The sequence below is a fragment of the Rhagoletis pomonella genome, unplaced genomic scaffold (assembly GCF_013731165.1).
Source record: "Rhagoletis pomonella isolate Grant_MI unplaced genomic scaffold, Rhpom_1.0 Rhpom_scaffold_03870, whole genome shotgun sequence".
NCBI lineage: Eukaryota > Metazoa > Arthropoda > Insecta > Diptera > Tephritidae > Rhagoletis > Rhagoletis pomonella.
The window spans coordinates 2,924-19,142 of record NW_023462421.1 but is presented as its reverse complement, the minus strand read 5'-3'; the positions used below and the strand labels follow the sequence as shown (position 1 = coordinate 19,142).

At 41.7% G+C, this 16,219-nt stretch overlaps 1 protein-coding gene across 3 annotated transcripts; it reads left to right on the top strand.

Moving 5' to 3' along the window:
• The first annotated feature begins 1,634 nt into the window (after nucleotides 1-1,634).
• Nucleotides 1,635-15,622, top strand: LOC118754421 (mitogen-activated protein kinase kinase kinase). Of its 3 annotated transcripts, XM_036489296.1 has the most exons (11): nucleotides 1,739-2,589; nucleotides 3,618-4,110; nucleotides 4,493-4,655; nucleotides 4,728-4,894; nucleotides 4,958-5,133; nucleotides 5,970-6,161; nucleotides 7,056-7,188; nucleotides 7,560-7,946; nucleotides 12,764-13,175; nucleotides 13,237-13,769; nucleotides 13,827-15,622. In XM_036489296.1, exons 1-11 carry the CDS (start codon nucleotides 2,179-2,181, stop codon nucleotides 15,143-15,145), a joined length of 4,386 nt encoding a protein of 1,461 aa, XP_036345189.1. In that variant the 5' UTR covers nucleotides 1,739-2,178; the 3' UTR covers nucleotides 15,146-15,622. The 3 variants fall into 3 exon arrangements, with proteins under 3 accessions (XP_036345188.1, XP_036345187.1, XP_036345189.1); XM_036489295.1 differs by lacking the exons at nucleotides 12,764-13,175; nucleotides 13,237-13,769; nucleotides 13,827-15,622 and adding an exon at nucleotides 1,635-1,682 and having other exon boundaries at nucleotides 1,985-2,134; nucleotides 2,216-2,589; nucleotides 7,560-10,800; XM_036489294.1 differs by lacking the exons at nucleotides 12,764-13,175; nucleotides 13,237-13,769; nucleotides 13,827-15,622 and adding an exon at nucleotides 1,635-1,682 and having other exon boundaries at nucleotides 1,985-2,589; nucleotides 7,560-10,800.
• The last annotated feature ends 597 nt before the right edge of the window (nucleotides 15,623-16,219 follow it).

Below are 16,219 nucleotides of genomic sequence, written 5' to 3'. Positions count from 1 at the left end.
TTTTTCTCGTTTACCTTTTCACGCAAATATTTGCACACACACACACATTTTTTGGTAACTTTTCCAGGGAACATTTGCTTTCATTGATTTGAACTTGATTTTTTACATACACTTGTACACACTGACACAACACATGAGCGCATTTTTAAGTGAATGCAGAATTTTCATTTCAGAAATTTTCCAAAATTTCTGTATGAATGCTGATCCTATGTAGCACACACGCGACATCGTTTTGCATTTCGTGTACGGTTTCGTTAAATTCCTGCGCGTTACTGAGCAAATTTTCATTTCACACAAAATTTTCACACTGACGCTGCAACAGAGGGACGACGACCACAGCTGGCAGCTCAACTCAGCTGTGGGAGCAGGCGCCGCGCAATGTCTCCACGCCGCTCACATCCTGTACACGGAAATTGTGGGACGGTCGCGAGAGATGCTGTGCAAGAGCAATGTGTGAGCACTACCCGAATCAGCATCGTGTGGCCACACATGCCTGCCTCTTGGAGACTTTGCTACTGAGCACTACACACAACACAATCACTTTTAAGCAGCCAACCACTTGCTACGCCCCAAATGAGGAAAAACGCCTGCACCTATTAAAGGAAATTCTTTCACGTACGCGTACCGGATGCTGACTGATGTTGAACTGTCTTGTTGACAGCTGCAAAATGGCGGTTCGCATGTCGGAAGTACAGACACGAGCAACGGTCAGAGAGTTGTCAAGCTGTTAGCAAAGACAAACACCGGACTCAGGTGAAATTTCGAATGAGTGGAAACTAAAAATTTATTTTCTTTCACTACGCGAAGTGGTAAATAAAGCTACAACCTATTTTAATTAATCGCTAATATTTCTTACTTCACTTCCTGAGGAAAAAGCGTCTAGTAATACAGATCTCAATCACTTATTTTGATACAATTATAACATGCAACCCTATTTTTTTTTCTGCGAGCTGGCAACACGCAGAAGGCGAAGTGCGAATGAAAGCTCAAAAGGGAATCACCAAAAGACGACAGGCCAGTGTATGAAGTGGAAGTGGAACCGAAAAGCAGCAGCTTAGTACGAAGAATTGCAAATTACTTGAATTTGCACAAAAACGCGATAAATTCTTAATTTAACTAATCGGAAATAAAACGCTTGCGTATTAACAAATAGAAATAACTTAATTTTATAAAATTTGAAACAATAAACGACGCGAAAAAACGAACGAAACCAAAGTGCTGCACATGAAATAGTGAAAATGTAATTTCTCTGCTGCACGACGACGACGACGAAGCAAAAAATAAAAAAAAGCAAGGGAAAGATAAAAATAAGAATCTGTGGTCAGCGCTGGAGCGACTATCTTAATCCTTGGTAGTAGTAACTGGAGATACGGAAACAGATTTAGCGATATATTCACAGGAGCGCACAATTTTTTTTGCAAACGAATAATAAATTTTGTATATATACTGCATACATATGTATAAAGGAAAGGGAAACAGCAGTAAAACAAGACGACATAGTGGATGAAGAAGAACAAGCACAAAGTGGAGTTGTGAAAAAATAAGGTTTTGTTTCCGCTGGCCAGACGGAATCTAAAATTTTTAGAAAAACATAGTAAAAGTGTGGCTTAGGAACCGCTGCGGACCTAAGTGAATCGAACAGCACCAATAAATGGGGAGAAGACTGATTGCGTAGACACCAGGTAATGTTTTATCGTCTCGGCTGCAACGACGCAGTATTTACCAACGTTGCAATTAGGGTCGAGTACATCTCAAGTGTCGGTCTCTTACTGTAGCTGGTCGGAAGCGACTCTGCAATGTGCCACCGCACTGCAGTGCTGTTTTTGGTTTAATTTTTTTACAACCCAACGGCTGAATGTTGGCCTTTATGCTTATGACATAGACCTTTCGAATGCACTGACCTTCTGTATATACTACATACGTACACATGTCCACCATTTGTAACTTATTCTAAACATTTTATCTTTGTTTTGTTTTACAATAGTTTAACGACGTTTACGCTGCGTATCTAAACCGCACTATAACCGAATGGCTGCTCAAAGGTGGAAGCACAGTACGCTTACTACACAAATATTATCGACTGCCGCTGGAGGATATTAGGCAACCTCTTCCGTCTTGGCAGCATTTTTTTTGCGTTAGTTTTTCGTTGTTTTTTCGATTAGCACCTGTTAACCACTTATGTATATGCCCGCACGTTGTTTAACCAATAATATAGCGCACTCGCCGCCGCAAACCAATCCAATGCTCGCCATCAACGAGGAGCAACAGCACACGGAAACGTCGCATGCAACACAACGCAACCATGCGGATGGCAATGGTGAAGCGCAAACCACTAATGGCAATGCCAGCGGCATCAACCAACAGCAACACAGACAAACTGCTGGCAGCAATAACAACAGCAGCAGTACACACGATACAGCGCAGTTGCCACCATTGCCCGATGGCCCGCTGTGGACGGTGCTATACGACTATGACGCCAAAGGCGAGGATGAGCTGACGTTGCGACGGGGGCAGATTGTGGTAGTGCTCTCAATGGATAGCAATATTTCGGGCGATGAGGGCTGGTGGACGGGCAAAATTGGTGATAAGGTAGGTGGTAGTCCGAGATGTAACCCATTCTGCATATTTATTTGTTGGAAACCATAAATTCATTTTCTGTACGCATCTTAATTTTCCCTTAAATAAATAATGTTGTGATAAATTAAAACTTTGCGATATTGCAGCAGTAAAGTAATACTATGACGTCATACACAATCTTATTTGCTCGTAAGCGATGTTTTGGCATTTCTTCGGTATTTTATTAGTGTGTCTTTGCATTGCTTTATTGTGCTGAAAGTAATTTTTATCGCAATGAAAAAAATGTAATCTGCTCCGTCGTCCTCCACCAACTGCTTATTTCGCTGCGAAACATTGATAAGAGCAATAGCACTAGTATTTATCTAAACGTTATCTCTGCTGAATTAAATACCGTTATCGGCATCTGTGGTGGCTATTTTAGGCATACTACTTTACTGAGATTTTTTAATGTATTCAATGAAGAAAGTTTTTTTGTAAAAGATTTATTAAATAATGACCAATCAATTTATTTTCAAATGGCTGAAGAACATATTCATCTATTGGATATTGTTTTAATCTCAAATGTCCGAATTTCTATCGTTCCATAATTAACCCTAAAAGCCAAGTCTATGCCTGTGAGGCGTATATGGAATCGGGATTTTTTTTAATTTGAACACAAAAATACCTTTTTTTTTTGTTGTTTAAATAAATGTGGTTGTATTTTTTATTAATAGAACTTATTTTTTATTATTAGGTTATACCAAAATTTCCTTAAAAAAAAAAAAATAGGGCGAAACTAAGTATATTTTAGCTCACAGGTTGTCTTCTAAGTCACCTGCGCCCCTTAGACATATGTTAAGGCTTTACGTAGCAGACCTCCGTAATGTAATTTCAGCCCTCCAGCTCACTTTCAAACTAATTTGTTTTAAACTTAAATCTTTTGCTTGGGAAGTTTGCGTTTTTCATTTAAAATAAAAATTAATTTACATTATTTCTTTTCACGTCGTCGGAAATAATTTAATTTTTTTTCTAGAGTTTTAACACCCCTTTTCTCTACACAGGTTGGCATTTTTCCGAGTAACTTTGTGACAGACCAAGATCCCATGATGCCAGACGTGCCCTCTGCCATTGGCGATATACAACCGCATGAAATCGACTATGCCGAACTGGAAGTGAGCGAAGTTATCGGTGCTGGTGGCTTTTCCAAAGTGCATCGTGGTTACTACAATGGCGAAGAGGTTGCGATAAAAGTGGCACCGCAGGCTGGGCCCGACGTCGAATCCAACCGCGATAATGTGCTACAAGAAGCCAAACTATTCTGGGTGGTCAAGCATGAGAACATCGTGGCGCTGCGAGGTGTCTGCCTAAAGCCTCCCGATCTCTGTCTTGTTATGGAGTATGCACGTGGCGGTAGTTTGAATCACATTTTGGCACGTGGCAAAATACCGCCAGACGTGCTGGTCAACTGGGCGATACAAATTGCACGCGGCATGAACTATCTGCACAACGAGGCGCCCATTTCGATTATACACCGCGATTTGAAGAGCTCAAATGGTAAGTATGGTTTAGTAGAGTATTGGAGGCATGGTGGGGATAAAACCCAATGTAATAGTTGATTTGTTCTTGATAACGCAATCAGCATGGTTTTATTGCTAATGTTCAATAAATGTGATTGTTCGATTTATAACTCATTGACAAACATGTACATATGTATACATTCATATCTATAACTGGAAGTCATCACAAGGCAAGTTCCACGAAATTGAAGTTTGGAACAGAAATACTGGGCAAATCAGATTATTGGAATCTTACTATAGATTTATTTGCGCAATATGGTTTATTTATCGAATATCCGAATATTTTTCTTTATCGGCATATTTTTTGGTTAGTTAAACGTACGCATATGTGATGTATTTATTTGTTTATACTTCTGTAGTGCTAATTTTGGAAGAAATCATCGGAGGCAATTTGCACAACAAAACGTTAAAAATCACCGACTTCGGTTTGGCGCGCGAACTCTACAACACGACACGCATATCAACGGCGGGCACTTATGCTTGGATGCCGCCGGAAGTGATAAAAAGCAGCATATACTCCAAGTAAGCGGAATATTCCTCCTACAGTGGAATTCATATTTATTTATACCCCAACATTACATATTATTTTTATAGATCCTCGGATGTTTGGAGCTACGGTGTGCTGTTGTGGGAACTCATTACCGGTGAAACGCCCTACAAAGGTTTCGATTCGTATTCAGTTGTATTTGGAATTGCGGTTAATATGCTAACGCTACCCATCCCGAAAACTTGCCCGGAGGCGTGGGGAAAACTCATGAAAAGTATGTACACATCAGAATTTGTAATTTGAAAATATTTGGAATTGAAAACTACTTCACTTCTAGGCTCCTGGGAGAACGATCCGCACAAGCGTCCGGGTTTCAGGGATATACTAACAAAGCTGGAGGATATTGCACGTTCAGGTTTCACGCTAACACCACAGGAGTCGTTCAACACGATGCAGGATGGCTGGAAGAAAGAGATAGCCGAGGTGCTTCACGAGTTGCGCTTAAAAGAAAAGGTAAGCGTCTACAAAAAGCGAACAAAAGCAGAGAAAGCGAAGTATTTATAAAAACAATTTGTATAGGTTTTAATAACCGATTAAATTTGATTGTTGTAATGTATTAATTGGAAAAATTGAGAGTTGTGGCGCGTATTTCTTTAGACGCGCATAGTTTATTTTCATGTAATTTCCGGTAACTTGTAGTTTTCAGTTACGTTTGTGAGGCTACGTTCTTGTCCTTTATACGTTTTTAGTTGTGTCTTCGCACATTTCTATAAAATGTTTGCATATTTGAACAAATCGTAATATATTCTCTGATTCATTTGATTACGTTCCACACAGCGTTTCCAAGCAATCGAAGAGGTAAGCAAGACGTTATATTTTCTTGCCGACTATTTGCTAAACATAAAAACTATAAAATTGCTATTGGGCTGGGTTTCATTACGATAGCGAAGCAAGACATACTTTTTTTGTGTTATAACTTAAATGTAACTGTTTCTTATTTACGTTGCATGTTGGAGATTTTCTGTTTATTTTGCTAATGCCTTTATTGCTAACGATTTGATCACAAATATGCAAATAATATGCACGAACATAAAAAAAAAACGTGAAAAACACTTTGAAACGACGATTTGGTCAAAAGAAATGCACCAAATTGTGTATTCTTCTGAAAAGTGCCTGTCATTTTACAATTAACGTATTTTTAATTTTTGTGCTTTTTCTGCAAATGACTGGTAAAAATTTACCTGTCAAGCAAAAATGCTTGCATGTACAATTCTTCCTATTTCCTTTTTTTTTTTTAATTTTACTTTCTACTTCATTTAGCATTGACTTTCTATTCTTATCTTTCACAGGAATTGCGCACCAAAGAGGAACGCTTGAACCGTGTTCAAAGCGAACAGGACGAACAGGCCATGAATCTGAAACGCTTCGCTGAGCACTTGAAGTTGCGCGAAATGGCTTTAATTGGGCGTGAGCTGCAGATCGCACAGCATACTCCCACACCGAATCGAAGACGTGGCAAATTTAGCAAAGTGAAACTCAAGGTAAGCACAATATGAAAGTTGTTCACCTCTTATCCTCAAAAGGCAGTAGAGAAAAATTCCAATATACATATAGCCCGCGACAAAAGATAGAACATCAACATTTTTACCAGTTTTTACTACTTTTCTTTTGCTTTTTCTAAGGTTCATTAATTTTTTATTTAAGTTCAGCTCCATATCTAACGAAACCATATAAGTCCAAATTTCAAACTGCACAAAAATTAAAAAAAAGCCACATTTTTTTCATCCAATTCCAAGTATTTTAATTAGAATTTCTAATCAAACTTTTGGTACGCAGTTTTATAGCTCATTAAAATCTAGTATAATAAACAGTTTGAAGTTGCTAGAAAATCGCATTGATTTTCGACAATTTTTTTTTTTTTCTGACGATGGTATGCACTTTTTTCCATATAAAAAATTACTTTGTATGGAAGAAATTGCGTTATACCGTTAGCAAAAAAAAAATTATCAAAAATCAACACGATTTTTTAGTAACTTCAATTTTGAAATTTATTATACTAGAACTTAATAAGCTATAAAACTGCATACCAAATTAAAATACTAGAAATTAAAATGAAAATGCTTGGAATTGGGATAAAAAGTTTGTGGAATTTTCATATTTTTTTACATAGTCTGAAATTTTGATTTATATGGTATTTGTTAGGTAAAGAGCTTTACTTTTATTTAAAAATAATAAACATTAAACAAACAAAAGATAAATAGTCAAAACTGTTGAAAATGTTGAGGTGCTATCGTTTTGTCGCGGGCATTAAAGGGGCGGAGTTAACACTTTTTTAAATTTTTAGTAAATTTGGATGAGTGAAAAAACTCTATTTATTAAAAAAATTTGGAAGTGTTCTTCGCAAAAATGTTAAAATGGAAAATATTTTCTTGCAGCTTCTCAAAAAGAACGAAGTGCAAATCTCATTACCAACTGACTTTCGGCATACGGTAACGGCGATACACGACAAACCCTTGACTGATACACCACCTGGTTCGCCAGCGATTTCCCAGCTACGCATTGTGGCACGTAAGTATACTATTTCTTCAACAATTTAGGGTAAAATAAAAGAAAATCGAGACACAAAAGGCGTTCCAAGTCAAACAGTTTAAGTTTTGAAGTTTTGCTATAATCAAACTTTCATATCATTTTTCCACCGAATTTATGCCGTATAATCCCCAAAGGCCCTAAACATAGTCTTATAAATTCCTTGCCTTTTCAAAATTTTTTTTAACGGCTTTCTTAGATTTTTAGTTAATTTTAGTTGGCATTTATTTTAGCTTTTAGTATTTAAGTTGTTTTTAATTTTCCTTTGTTTTTTATCATAATTTTTTAATTTTTTATTTCTCTTTTGTTTTTTCATTTCTTTTAATTCCGAATTCCACATACAACGCCGTTAGTTACACCGCCGCAACTGCCACCAGACGGCTATAAAGGCAAGACATGGGGCCCCTCTACAGTGCACCAGCGCGAGCGTCCCCACCTGCCTGCACTGCTTGCCACCGAATGGCCCGGCCCAGCCTCGACCAGTTCCCTCTTTAGCAAGAGTGCACCCAATCTCGACAAGAAACCTGTGCGACCCAACCAACTGCACTATGTTCATCATAATCACCAGCATCAGCAACACCACCAGCATCCCCATCACCATCATCGCCATTCGCCGCACCATCATCGCCGCAAACATCCGCACGCTCATCACTGCGACTATAAATTCGGTTCGATGCCGTGCTCGCCCACTTCGCCGACGACGTATGGGTCTGATGCTTGTCTCGGCTACAACGAGTCAGGTATTTGTTTTATAAGGAATTACAAACGCAACAACAACAGTAGCAATACAACACCGACGCAAACACCAACTACACCGACGGCAACGTCCGCAAACAACAATAACAACAACAAGTCGAACTCATCGCCTTGCTCAAAATCTTGCAACACATCGCTGGTGACATTCCCCTTACTGAATAATTCAAACGAACATCCTCATGCCACTTCAATCATAAATTTCAAAAATAACAGCAATCCGCATTCGCATCAGCTTCATCAGCCATCTCAACATCATAGTAACAGTAATTCGAGTAGTAACAGCAATAGCAACAATAGCGGCAATTTTGCCACCAACAACTTCATATTTGACCCGGCCATTCATAATAAAAGCAACAACAGCAATCAGAACTTTAACCATACGAATAGCTATAGTAGTAGTAATACCAGTACTAGTACACTGATCCAAAATAATAGCCATAGCTGTAGGAATAACGCTAATCATAGTAACAATAACAACCATAACAATAACAGTAACAATAGCGGTAGTAGAAAGGACTCGGGCAGCGCGCTTAGTTTGAAGAGTCTCAGCTTGTGTAGTAATAAAAAGCTGAAGGCGCAACAACTTCACCACCAGCAACAGCAGCATTTAACGCGGCATCCAAGCCCCCACCCTCCGCCGGCAATGGCTCGTAGCCAAGAGGATGGTCTAGATGTGGCAGCGCACTATCCCTGTCCACCTCTGTCGCTCTGGCAGTACCAGTTCCCGCCAGCGCCTGACTATGCGGCTTCGGACCAGAGCGACACAGACACCGAACCTCCCACGCCCACCGTCAGCTGCTTTCCATTCCGCAAGGTGTCGCCAGCGTCGCAACAGCCAATGTCGCCGTATGCATACCACGACCGCTCACCTCTATCTGAGCACGCCATCAGCGGCTTCAGCAGCCTCGGGAACAGCCCAGCCGTGGGCCGCAAGAAGCTTTCACTCGACAGCGAACTGTCGGCCATCGAGCGCATACAAAAACGCGTACAGCAGCAACAGCAGACGAAGATGTTGCCGATCGTTATGCTGCTGTCTGATTTTGACGAGCTGGCACCGCAACCTCTGCACAGCACCAGCGTCGCCAGCAGCTCCACCAACCTTATTACCAAGCCGAACGACCCAACCTACGATCGCGCCTTCTATCATGAAATGCAAAAGTCGCTGGAAGAAATGTTCACAACGGTCCCGGCGGGCAGTCGCTTTGGCAGCCAGCGCACCGAGCGCCTCAACTCCAAATCGAGCGGCGATTTAACCAAATACAGCTCGACTTCGCGGCTCACTGAGGAGGTCATTGACAGCGAGCCCACCTACCGCTTTCAACGCAATGCTTCTGGCTCGCAATTCCCACGTCAGTGCTTCTTCCGGCAGCCTTCGAACGCCGGCGAATCGGTAGAGGATGCGCCCACACAGGCTCACGGTGGCGCCTCACAAAATGCTTCATTCCGCTCGAATTCTGGCGATGAACATTTCAATTCGATTTGCTCCGATCAATCCTCCTCCATTGACACGACAAACTCGGCGCAAACATCGCGCAAATCGTCCGTCACCTTCCAGCTGAACTCGTCCGCCTCGCAAAGCAACTCGTGCGCCTCCAATGATGACCAAACGAACAACGCTGCCAATCATTCCTTTAGCTTCTCAACGACCTTCAACTCCAACGATGCGGACGTGACGCACTTCCACACGGACACCGAGCAATTCCTCAGCAGTGCAACGCCGGAAACAACACCAACCACCGTAGCAGCAACAACCAAAGCTAGCATAACTAAGAACTCACTGTTGCATGGCTTAAAGTTGCAGGATGTGCAGCCGGCGCCGGAAGTGTTACGCATGCAGCAAAGTCTGCTGTTAGCGCAGGAGGCGAAGGCGCGCAAGCACAATATGCAGGCGAAGAAGAGCGGCAGTAGCAGCAAGGCGGCGAAGGAGCCTGGCACATCATCGGCCTCCTTCCAGCACAAAATGCAGAGCATACTGAATTACTTTACAATACGCAAGAAGAAGTCAGAGAGCGAATACAAATTATTTGAAAACGCAAATTCGGAGTTTGTGCACGAAACGCGCGGCAAGTCGAAGGCGAAGGCGAAGTCCTGCGAGCAGTTAGAGTGTGTATAGTGTGGCGGGCGAAACTGCTAGAGTGAGTTGAAGGTAGAGCGATGTTTAGGAATTACTGAGAGCCCTAAGGGATGCGATAATTAAAACTTAAAAGGAATCAATTCAAAAGAGGGCTTTTTGAACCGGTGCTGAAGTGTGAAAGCCAAAATAATGGAAACGATGCATTTTTGAAAAAGTTCACTGTGGTGAAAATCTCGTAAGGTTGAATAAATCTTTCGCCACCCAGACAAAATACACAGTTGAGCGGAGACTGTGTAATTTTATTCACCAAGAAAAAGATGCCCCCGAGTCCCATTTGCGCATAAGCGCATATTTAAGCGTAAGGTGTATGTGCCTTTCTATGCATTTATTTTTAAACGCAAAAAGCAAACAAACATACTCACCACGGCAACGAGGCCGTGGAGAATTTGAACAAACGAGCGCTAAATAGCCAGGCGAATGATGCCGCGCCTTTTCAAAGGTTTTTATAAAAGTAAAAATGCAACGGAAATGTTGGCGAATTATTGGAAATATGAAATGCAAATACAATTGTATTCAATTAAGTTAAACTATAGCATAACAAAAACAAACAAAAAAAAATAGGATCTAAGCTTAAAATATAAGACTTTGAGTGCTTCGGAAAAACGGAGAAATCCATTCATTGTTAGCAAATAGCTGTGTATTTACACGTTCTTTAGGCGTGTAAATTACTCGATTATGCATGCATACAAACATACAAAGAAAAAATGTGTAGCGGGCCCACCGTATTCCCTCAGCCATGCACGCCACACAGCTCTGGTGCGGAATACCGCGTTTACATATATATTTCTCTACAATTCAATACAGTTGGCGCTGCAATTTTCGCATAATTTTTAAGTAAAAAAATGTAGCTTATTTATCTCCTTTTTTATTTTTTGTATGTAAAAAAATATTTTCCAAACATTTCTATTTGATGAAGGCAACCTGTTGCATATTTTTAGAAATTTTATCGATGTATTTTTTTTATTTTTTCCTTTTTTTTTGTATTTTTCTTTTTTTAGAAAAACTGTGATCACAAAACGAAACAAAGTAAAGAAAATTTGTTGTTTTTTATGTAAAAGCTGTGCAAAATGTCCAATTTTTCAATTGCAAAATTTCTTATATGCGCCTAAAATGTATACGTCTTTAATAATTTTTTTTTTAACTTTTTTATGTGATTTAACTATTAATTGTATTTGAGCTACAGGCCAGTTTTGGTGAAACATTTTTTTTTCTAATTTAATTTTATTGTTGGGTTTTGGTTTTTATTTGTCAGCGCCAATCCGCTATAGACAACATCACGAAATTGCAAAAGAAAATCTGCTGTTAGTAGAGATATTTTTTTATTGCCCCAAAATTATTTATTACCGAAACATATAACCAAAACGAAACGATTGGCGTTAACTGCGTATTATTTTACTTTATATAAAATGTTATTTCTTAAACATTAAAAAAATATATATATTATAGACTTCTATTTAAATTTCGGATAAAAAAATGGTTTGAAGCGAAAATATTTTTGTCTTGGATTTCTGAGTCTCGGCTAAGCGGCGAAAGGGCTTTTCCAAACTTTTTTTTGTTTATTTTCAATGGCATTTCCTTTTCATTTGTTGTTTAATTTTGAACTTCTATTTTCAGAAAACAAAATTTTGTTTTAGTGTTAAATTTTTTTGTAATTATACACCTTTTAATTATTGTTTTTAGTTTAAAGTGCCGTTTTCTCAAATAGGTTTCAAAATTTATCTGCCCATCGAACACATTTTTTTTCGTAATAGATTTTTGTATGAATTAACATTTTATATACATCCATATTTAGCCGTCAATTGAATATTATATTATCTTTTGTTGGGCTGAAGGCCTGGTTGAAATAAAACACTATACAATTTGGTTGAGTTTTATTTTATCAATAATTCCACTTCAGTCTGAAGTCAACAGCAAGAACATTAGGCTGCGGCTGCTAAACTAGGAAGGTAATTATATTGGGTGTTTTTATTTCAACTCGGGCTTGAGCCAAAAGTTAATATATATATGGATTTCTTTTTTCAAATAAGCCACTTCTCCCCCGCCGCACGGGCCGATGACTCTTTAAACCCACTACTGTTTTATTTCATAGATTATTCAGCTTTGAATTTTTTTTTTATCATTTTTGTAAAAATTTTTATTTGTTTTAATTTTTTTCTGTCGTTAAATTCCGCAATTTGTTTACCTAAGTTATTTAGACTTGACTTTGTTTATTCTACAGTGCGTACCATAATTATTGCAACATACCGCTATATTTTTAATGTAATTTTTAGCATATTTAAAGAATTTTCTATAACAAAAATTTAAGCTACGCAAAATATTCCATTTTATACCATAAAGCAAAAAAAAATACTGAAAATCCCACGAAAATTTCTAAAAAAAAAATTATAATACAAAACCACTAAAATAAATTTTAAAAAACAATAAATAGTCTGTATTTTAGTTTTATTTACAATTAACCTTGAGTTTTATTCCTTACTCCTTGGTGTTGGCTAGTTTTCATTTTGGTTTTGAATTTCACATTTTGATTTCTAACAACTTGGTTTGTCTGCGGTTCGGCTCCACTGCTGGCCACCGTCTCCTTGCCGCCTCCCCCTTTTTCACTTCTCTTCTCACACAATTACAACTTTTACACTTTTCTCACTTCACTGCCTTCCTTAACGCGCTCAGGCTACAATGCCAAAGACTGGTGCTCGCCATTGCATGCGCTGCCCACTGCCGCCACCGTAGGTGCAAGCAGCACCATCATGGACGCGCCGCTGCCCATTATGTCGCCAAACCCTTACCTGCTCAGCCGCTTTACTTCCAACATTCCCATGCCGACGCTGTATGCAGGCGACGCAGTGCGCAAGCCAAAGCTCTCCGTCATCGAGGTGCTGCTCTACAATATGGCCGCGCTGTTGGCTGGCGTCGCCGCTGGCTACGATGTGCGCATCTCGAACGTATCACCGGTGCATCCGTCACTGCTGAGCGATGTGCCCGCTCTGAAGGCGCCTATGGAAATGGAGTTTCCGAGCGTTTTGGATGAGCGCAGTCGCTTTGCGGCCAACACTTACCACGGCACTGGCAATAAGCACCAACGGTGAGTGGCAACTTCACTATCTAATGACACATTCTTGTATTTTGTTTATTTTCAATAACAGTGCCACACTGAACGCCGCCACTTTCGCGCGCTTAGAGGAACAGCGCGCCCCCTTGCATCAGAGTCCGCGCGGCTCGCCCAAAATGCATGCCGCGCCTAACTATTACTTCCAAAAGCACTCGCTGCCCTTGGCCGACGCCGGAAGTAAGCTGGCGCAGCAGCAACAACAACAACAGAAGCAAACACAGCAGCACCAGCAACTGCCGCTTACCGGCTCCACTACCAGCGGCTTGGGATCGAACTTTACCAACAACACCTCGGCGCTGCTGTCATCGTCGCTGGGTAGCCACACACAGCCACCGACGCCTTCACCACGTCGCAAGATCAGCACTTCTTCGTTCACGGAGCAACTCGAGTACTCGATGCACGATGACACGCCTCCGACGCGGCACTTTGATGACGCCTTTCACATTGGCGGTGGAATGGCGCCGCCCGCCACGCAATATACGCGCGCAGACTACTTGCGCCATGGACCGAGCTTTTCCAATGACGGCGGCGCTTACGGCGCAGGTGTACACCGCGCAGGCTACTTCGGTAAGTCTACATGCACACGAATGATTCGCATTCGATTCATAACTTCTTCCCATTCAGGCTCCAACTATTTTCCGTACCGGCCAGAGGTACAGCTGGCCTACCAGCGCGACTGCAAATCTTATCCCGACTACTCCTACGACTACAATCACCGTCTGCCTAACTACTACGACTACAATTACGATTCACAACAGCAGCAGCAAGTCACGCCAAAACATCAACAGCAGCACTACCAAACGCGCACTCCGCCTCCGCGCGTGCCTCAGATGGGCGTCAGCGCCGCTGGCCATCGTCGCACACCCTCGACCATTTCGAATAGCTCCAACATCAACCAAGGCTTCTCTTTCGATCAGGACGAGCTGCATGCAAACGCCGATTTGTACGACTACAGCAACCTTAATCTGCAGCTAAACATCAATGTGGGCGCCGGTGGGGCTATCGTAGGCAGTGCTCCGGACTATACGCACTATCGCGAACTGGCGCCACCGCCTCCCGCTCCGGTTGGCGTGGTACCGCCGCCTAGCAAGCACGAGCTCTATAAGAGTTCGCCCAAAATGACGCAGCGTTTAAAGCGGGGCTCCAGCGGCAGCATGGGTTGCGAGACCGGCGGCGGATTGAATCGCATACGCGACTATGAGAATGTGCCCGCATACATCGGCAGTCCCCTGCATAGACCCAAGTTCCACAACACGTTAGCGCAGCAGCAACAGCTGCAACGGGAGCGCGAACAGCAGCACCACCCGCTTTTCAGCACCCCGCAACATAGCCTCTATACGCACACGCAGTCGACGCCGCTTAGTCCGATTCATATGAAACCAATGAGCGCGCAAGAGCGCCCAGCTTCTCTTCCTTTCGAGCAGACAACAACAACGGCACTCGGCTTCAACGGAAGCGGTGCTAGCAAACTGCGCTCATCGCTTAAAAAATACAATAGTTACAAGACGCCAAATGGCACCAGCACGGCCGGGACGACAATGAGTGCAGCCGATATGGGCGCTAATGCGGGCAATGGTCTTTCGGTGATAAGTGGCGGAAACGGCGGCGGTAGCGTAACCAAACGTACGGGCAGCGTCTCTTCACAACAGGGCACGCCCACCAATCCGACACCACCCGACTCGCTCACCAGCGATGACAGCTCGTATCTGAGTGCTAAAGAGGGTTCCATTTCGTCGCAGCACAGTCGCGTGCGGTTCAGTCCAGAAGCGTTTCTGGACGCCAGCAGCGGCAATGGCAGTATCAACACCAGTAACAGCAACAACGGCAGCGTTGGCGGCAGCACTAGCGGCTACATCAACCAATCGACAATATCGCTGTTTAACCGGCGCATATCGAGGCGCCACACCAGCGACATGTCAGCAACCACGCCACCATCCTCCTAGCAGGGCAGCGCGACACGCTTTCCAACCACTGCGCTGCAATTGGCGCGCAGCCCCGGCGCGTTGGTCAGCAGTTCATTGTCGTTGAATTCGCCACAGCAGCAGCAGCAGCAGCAACTCTCCGCGCCGGTGCAAAACTCAATGCAACAGCTCCCTTATAGGTGGTACTCGGGCGCACGTCGCTCGCGTTCAGCACATTACGAATATAGGCTGTAAGCGGGCGAAAACGTGGCCATAGCTGCGAAAATCATAAATGGAAAATTGAATAAGGTAGAGCGCTGATGGGAAGTCAAGAAGAGGACTGTAGAGGACAGCAGGACTTATCTCTTCACAATTGAGTATTATAAAGTGACGCTCTGTCGTTTCCATGGCAACTATTGTAAAATTTTCGGTTTCCACTTTTTACATAAAAAATCACAGCGTGCAGCCCCAAGAGGATGTACCCAAAAACTTAGCGAACTTAACAAGTATTTCGGTCTAGGCTACGCGTCAATCCGACGTAGTATACAAATAGCCTTAGCGTATAAAATATATAATGCGTATTATATAAATATGAGTACAGATATATACATATATTTGTCTGATAATCACTTTTCCATTTCAAGTCTTACAAATCATAAGCATATACCTTGTCAGCACAGCCAAGCGTATCTAGTAATCACTCTCTTTTTAGTAAATCCTTAATCATAAAAATTCGAGTCAGCATTTAGTTACATGCAATCACTCTAACAGGCTTCATCGACCTTAATGTGCATGCAAATATTTAGGGAATATATTCGTACATGTAAAAAGTGCATAAATAATGTGCTGAATTGCTGTTAAATGCGCTGAATATTGCTAAACAAATAAATACCATGCAAATATGAATGTGCTTACAACCAAAATTCAAACATAAGCGAGCTGAATTGTATTATGCGCATGATAGAGTAATCGATAAGCAAACGATGAACTGTTATAGAATTGCAAGTCTATATGGGCCTTGCTAGTGCTTATTCGGGCTTAGTGTGCGAACGTGCAGCCAAATCCAACATTACACTCATTAGTATAAGGCGCTGAATAGCAGCTAAATGAGCTGAA

Coding starts and splice junctions, on each gene's coding strand:
- LOC118754421 (XM_036489296.1), top strand. CDS start 2,179: ATGTATATGCCCGCACGTTGTTTAACCAATAATATAGCGCACTCGCCG. Junction 4,111..4,492: donor CGATTTGAAGAGCTCAAATG/GTAAGTATGGTT, acceptor ATACTTCTGTAG/TGCTAATTTTGGAAGAAATC. Junction 7,189..7,559: donor CCAGCTACGCATTGTGGCAC/GTAAGTATACTA, acceptor CAACGCCGTTAG/TTACACCGCCGCAACTGCCA.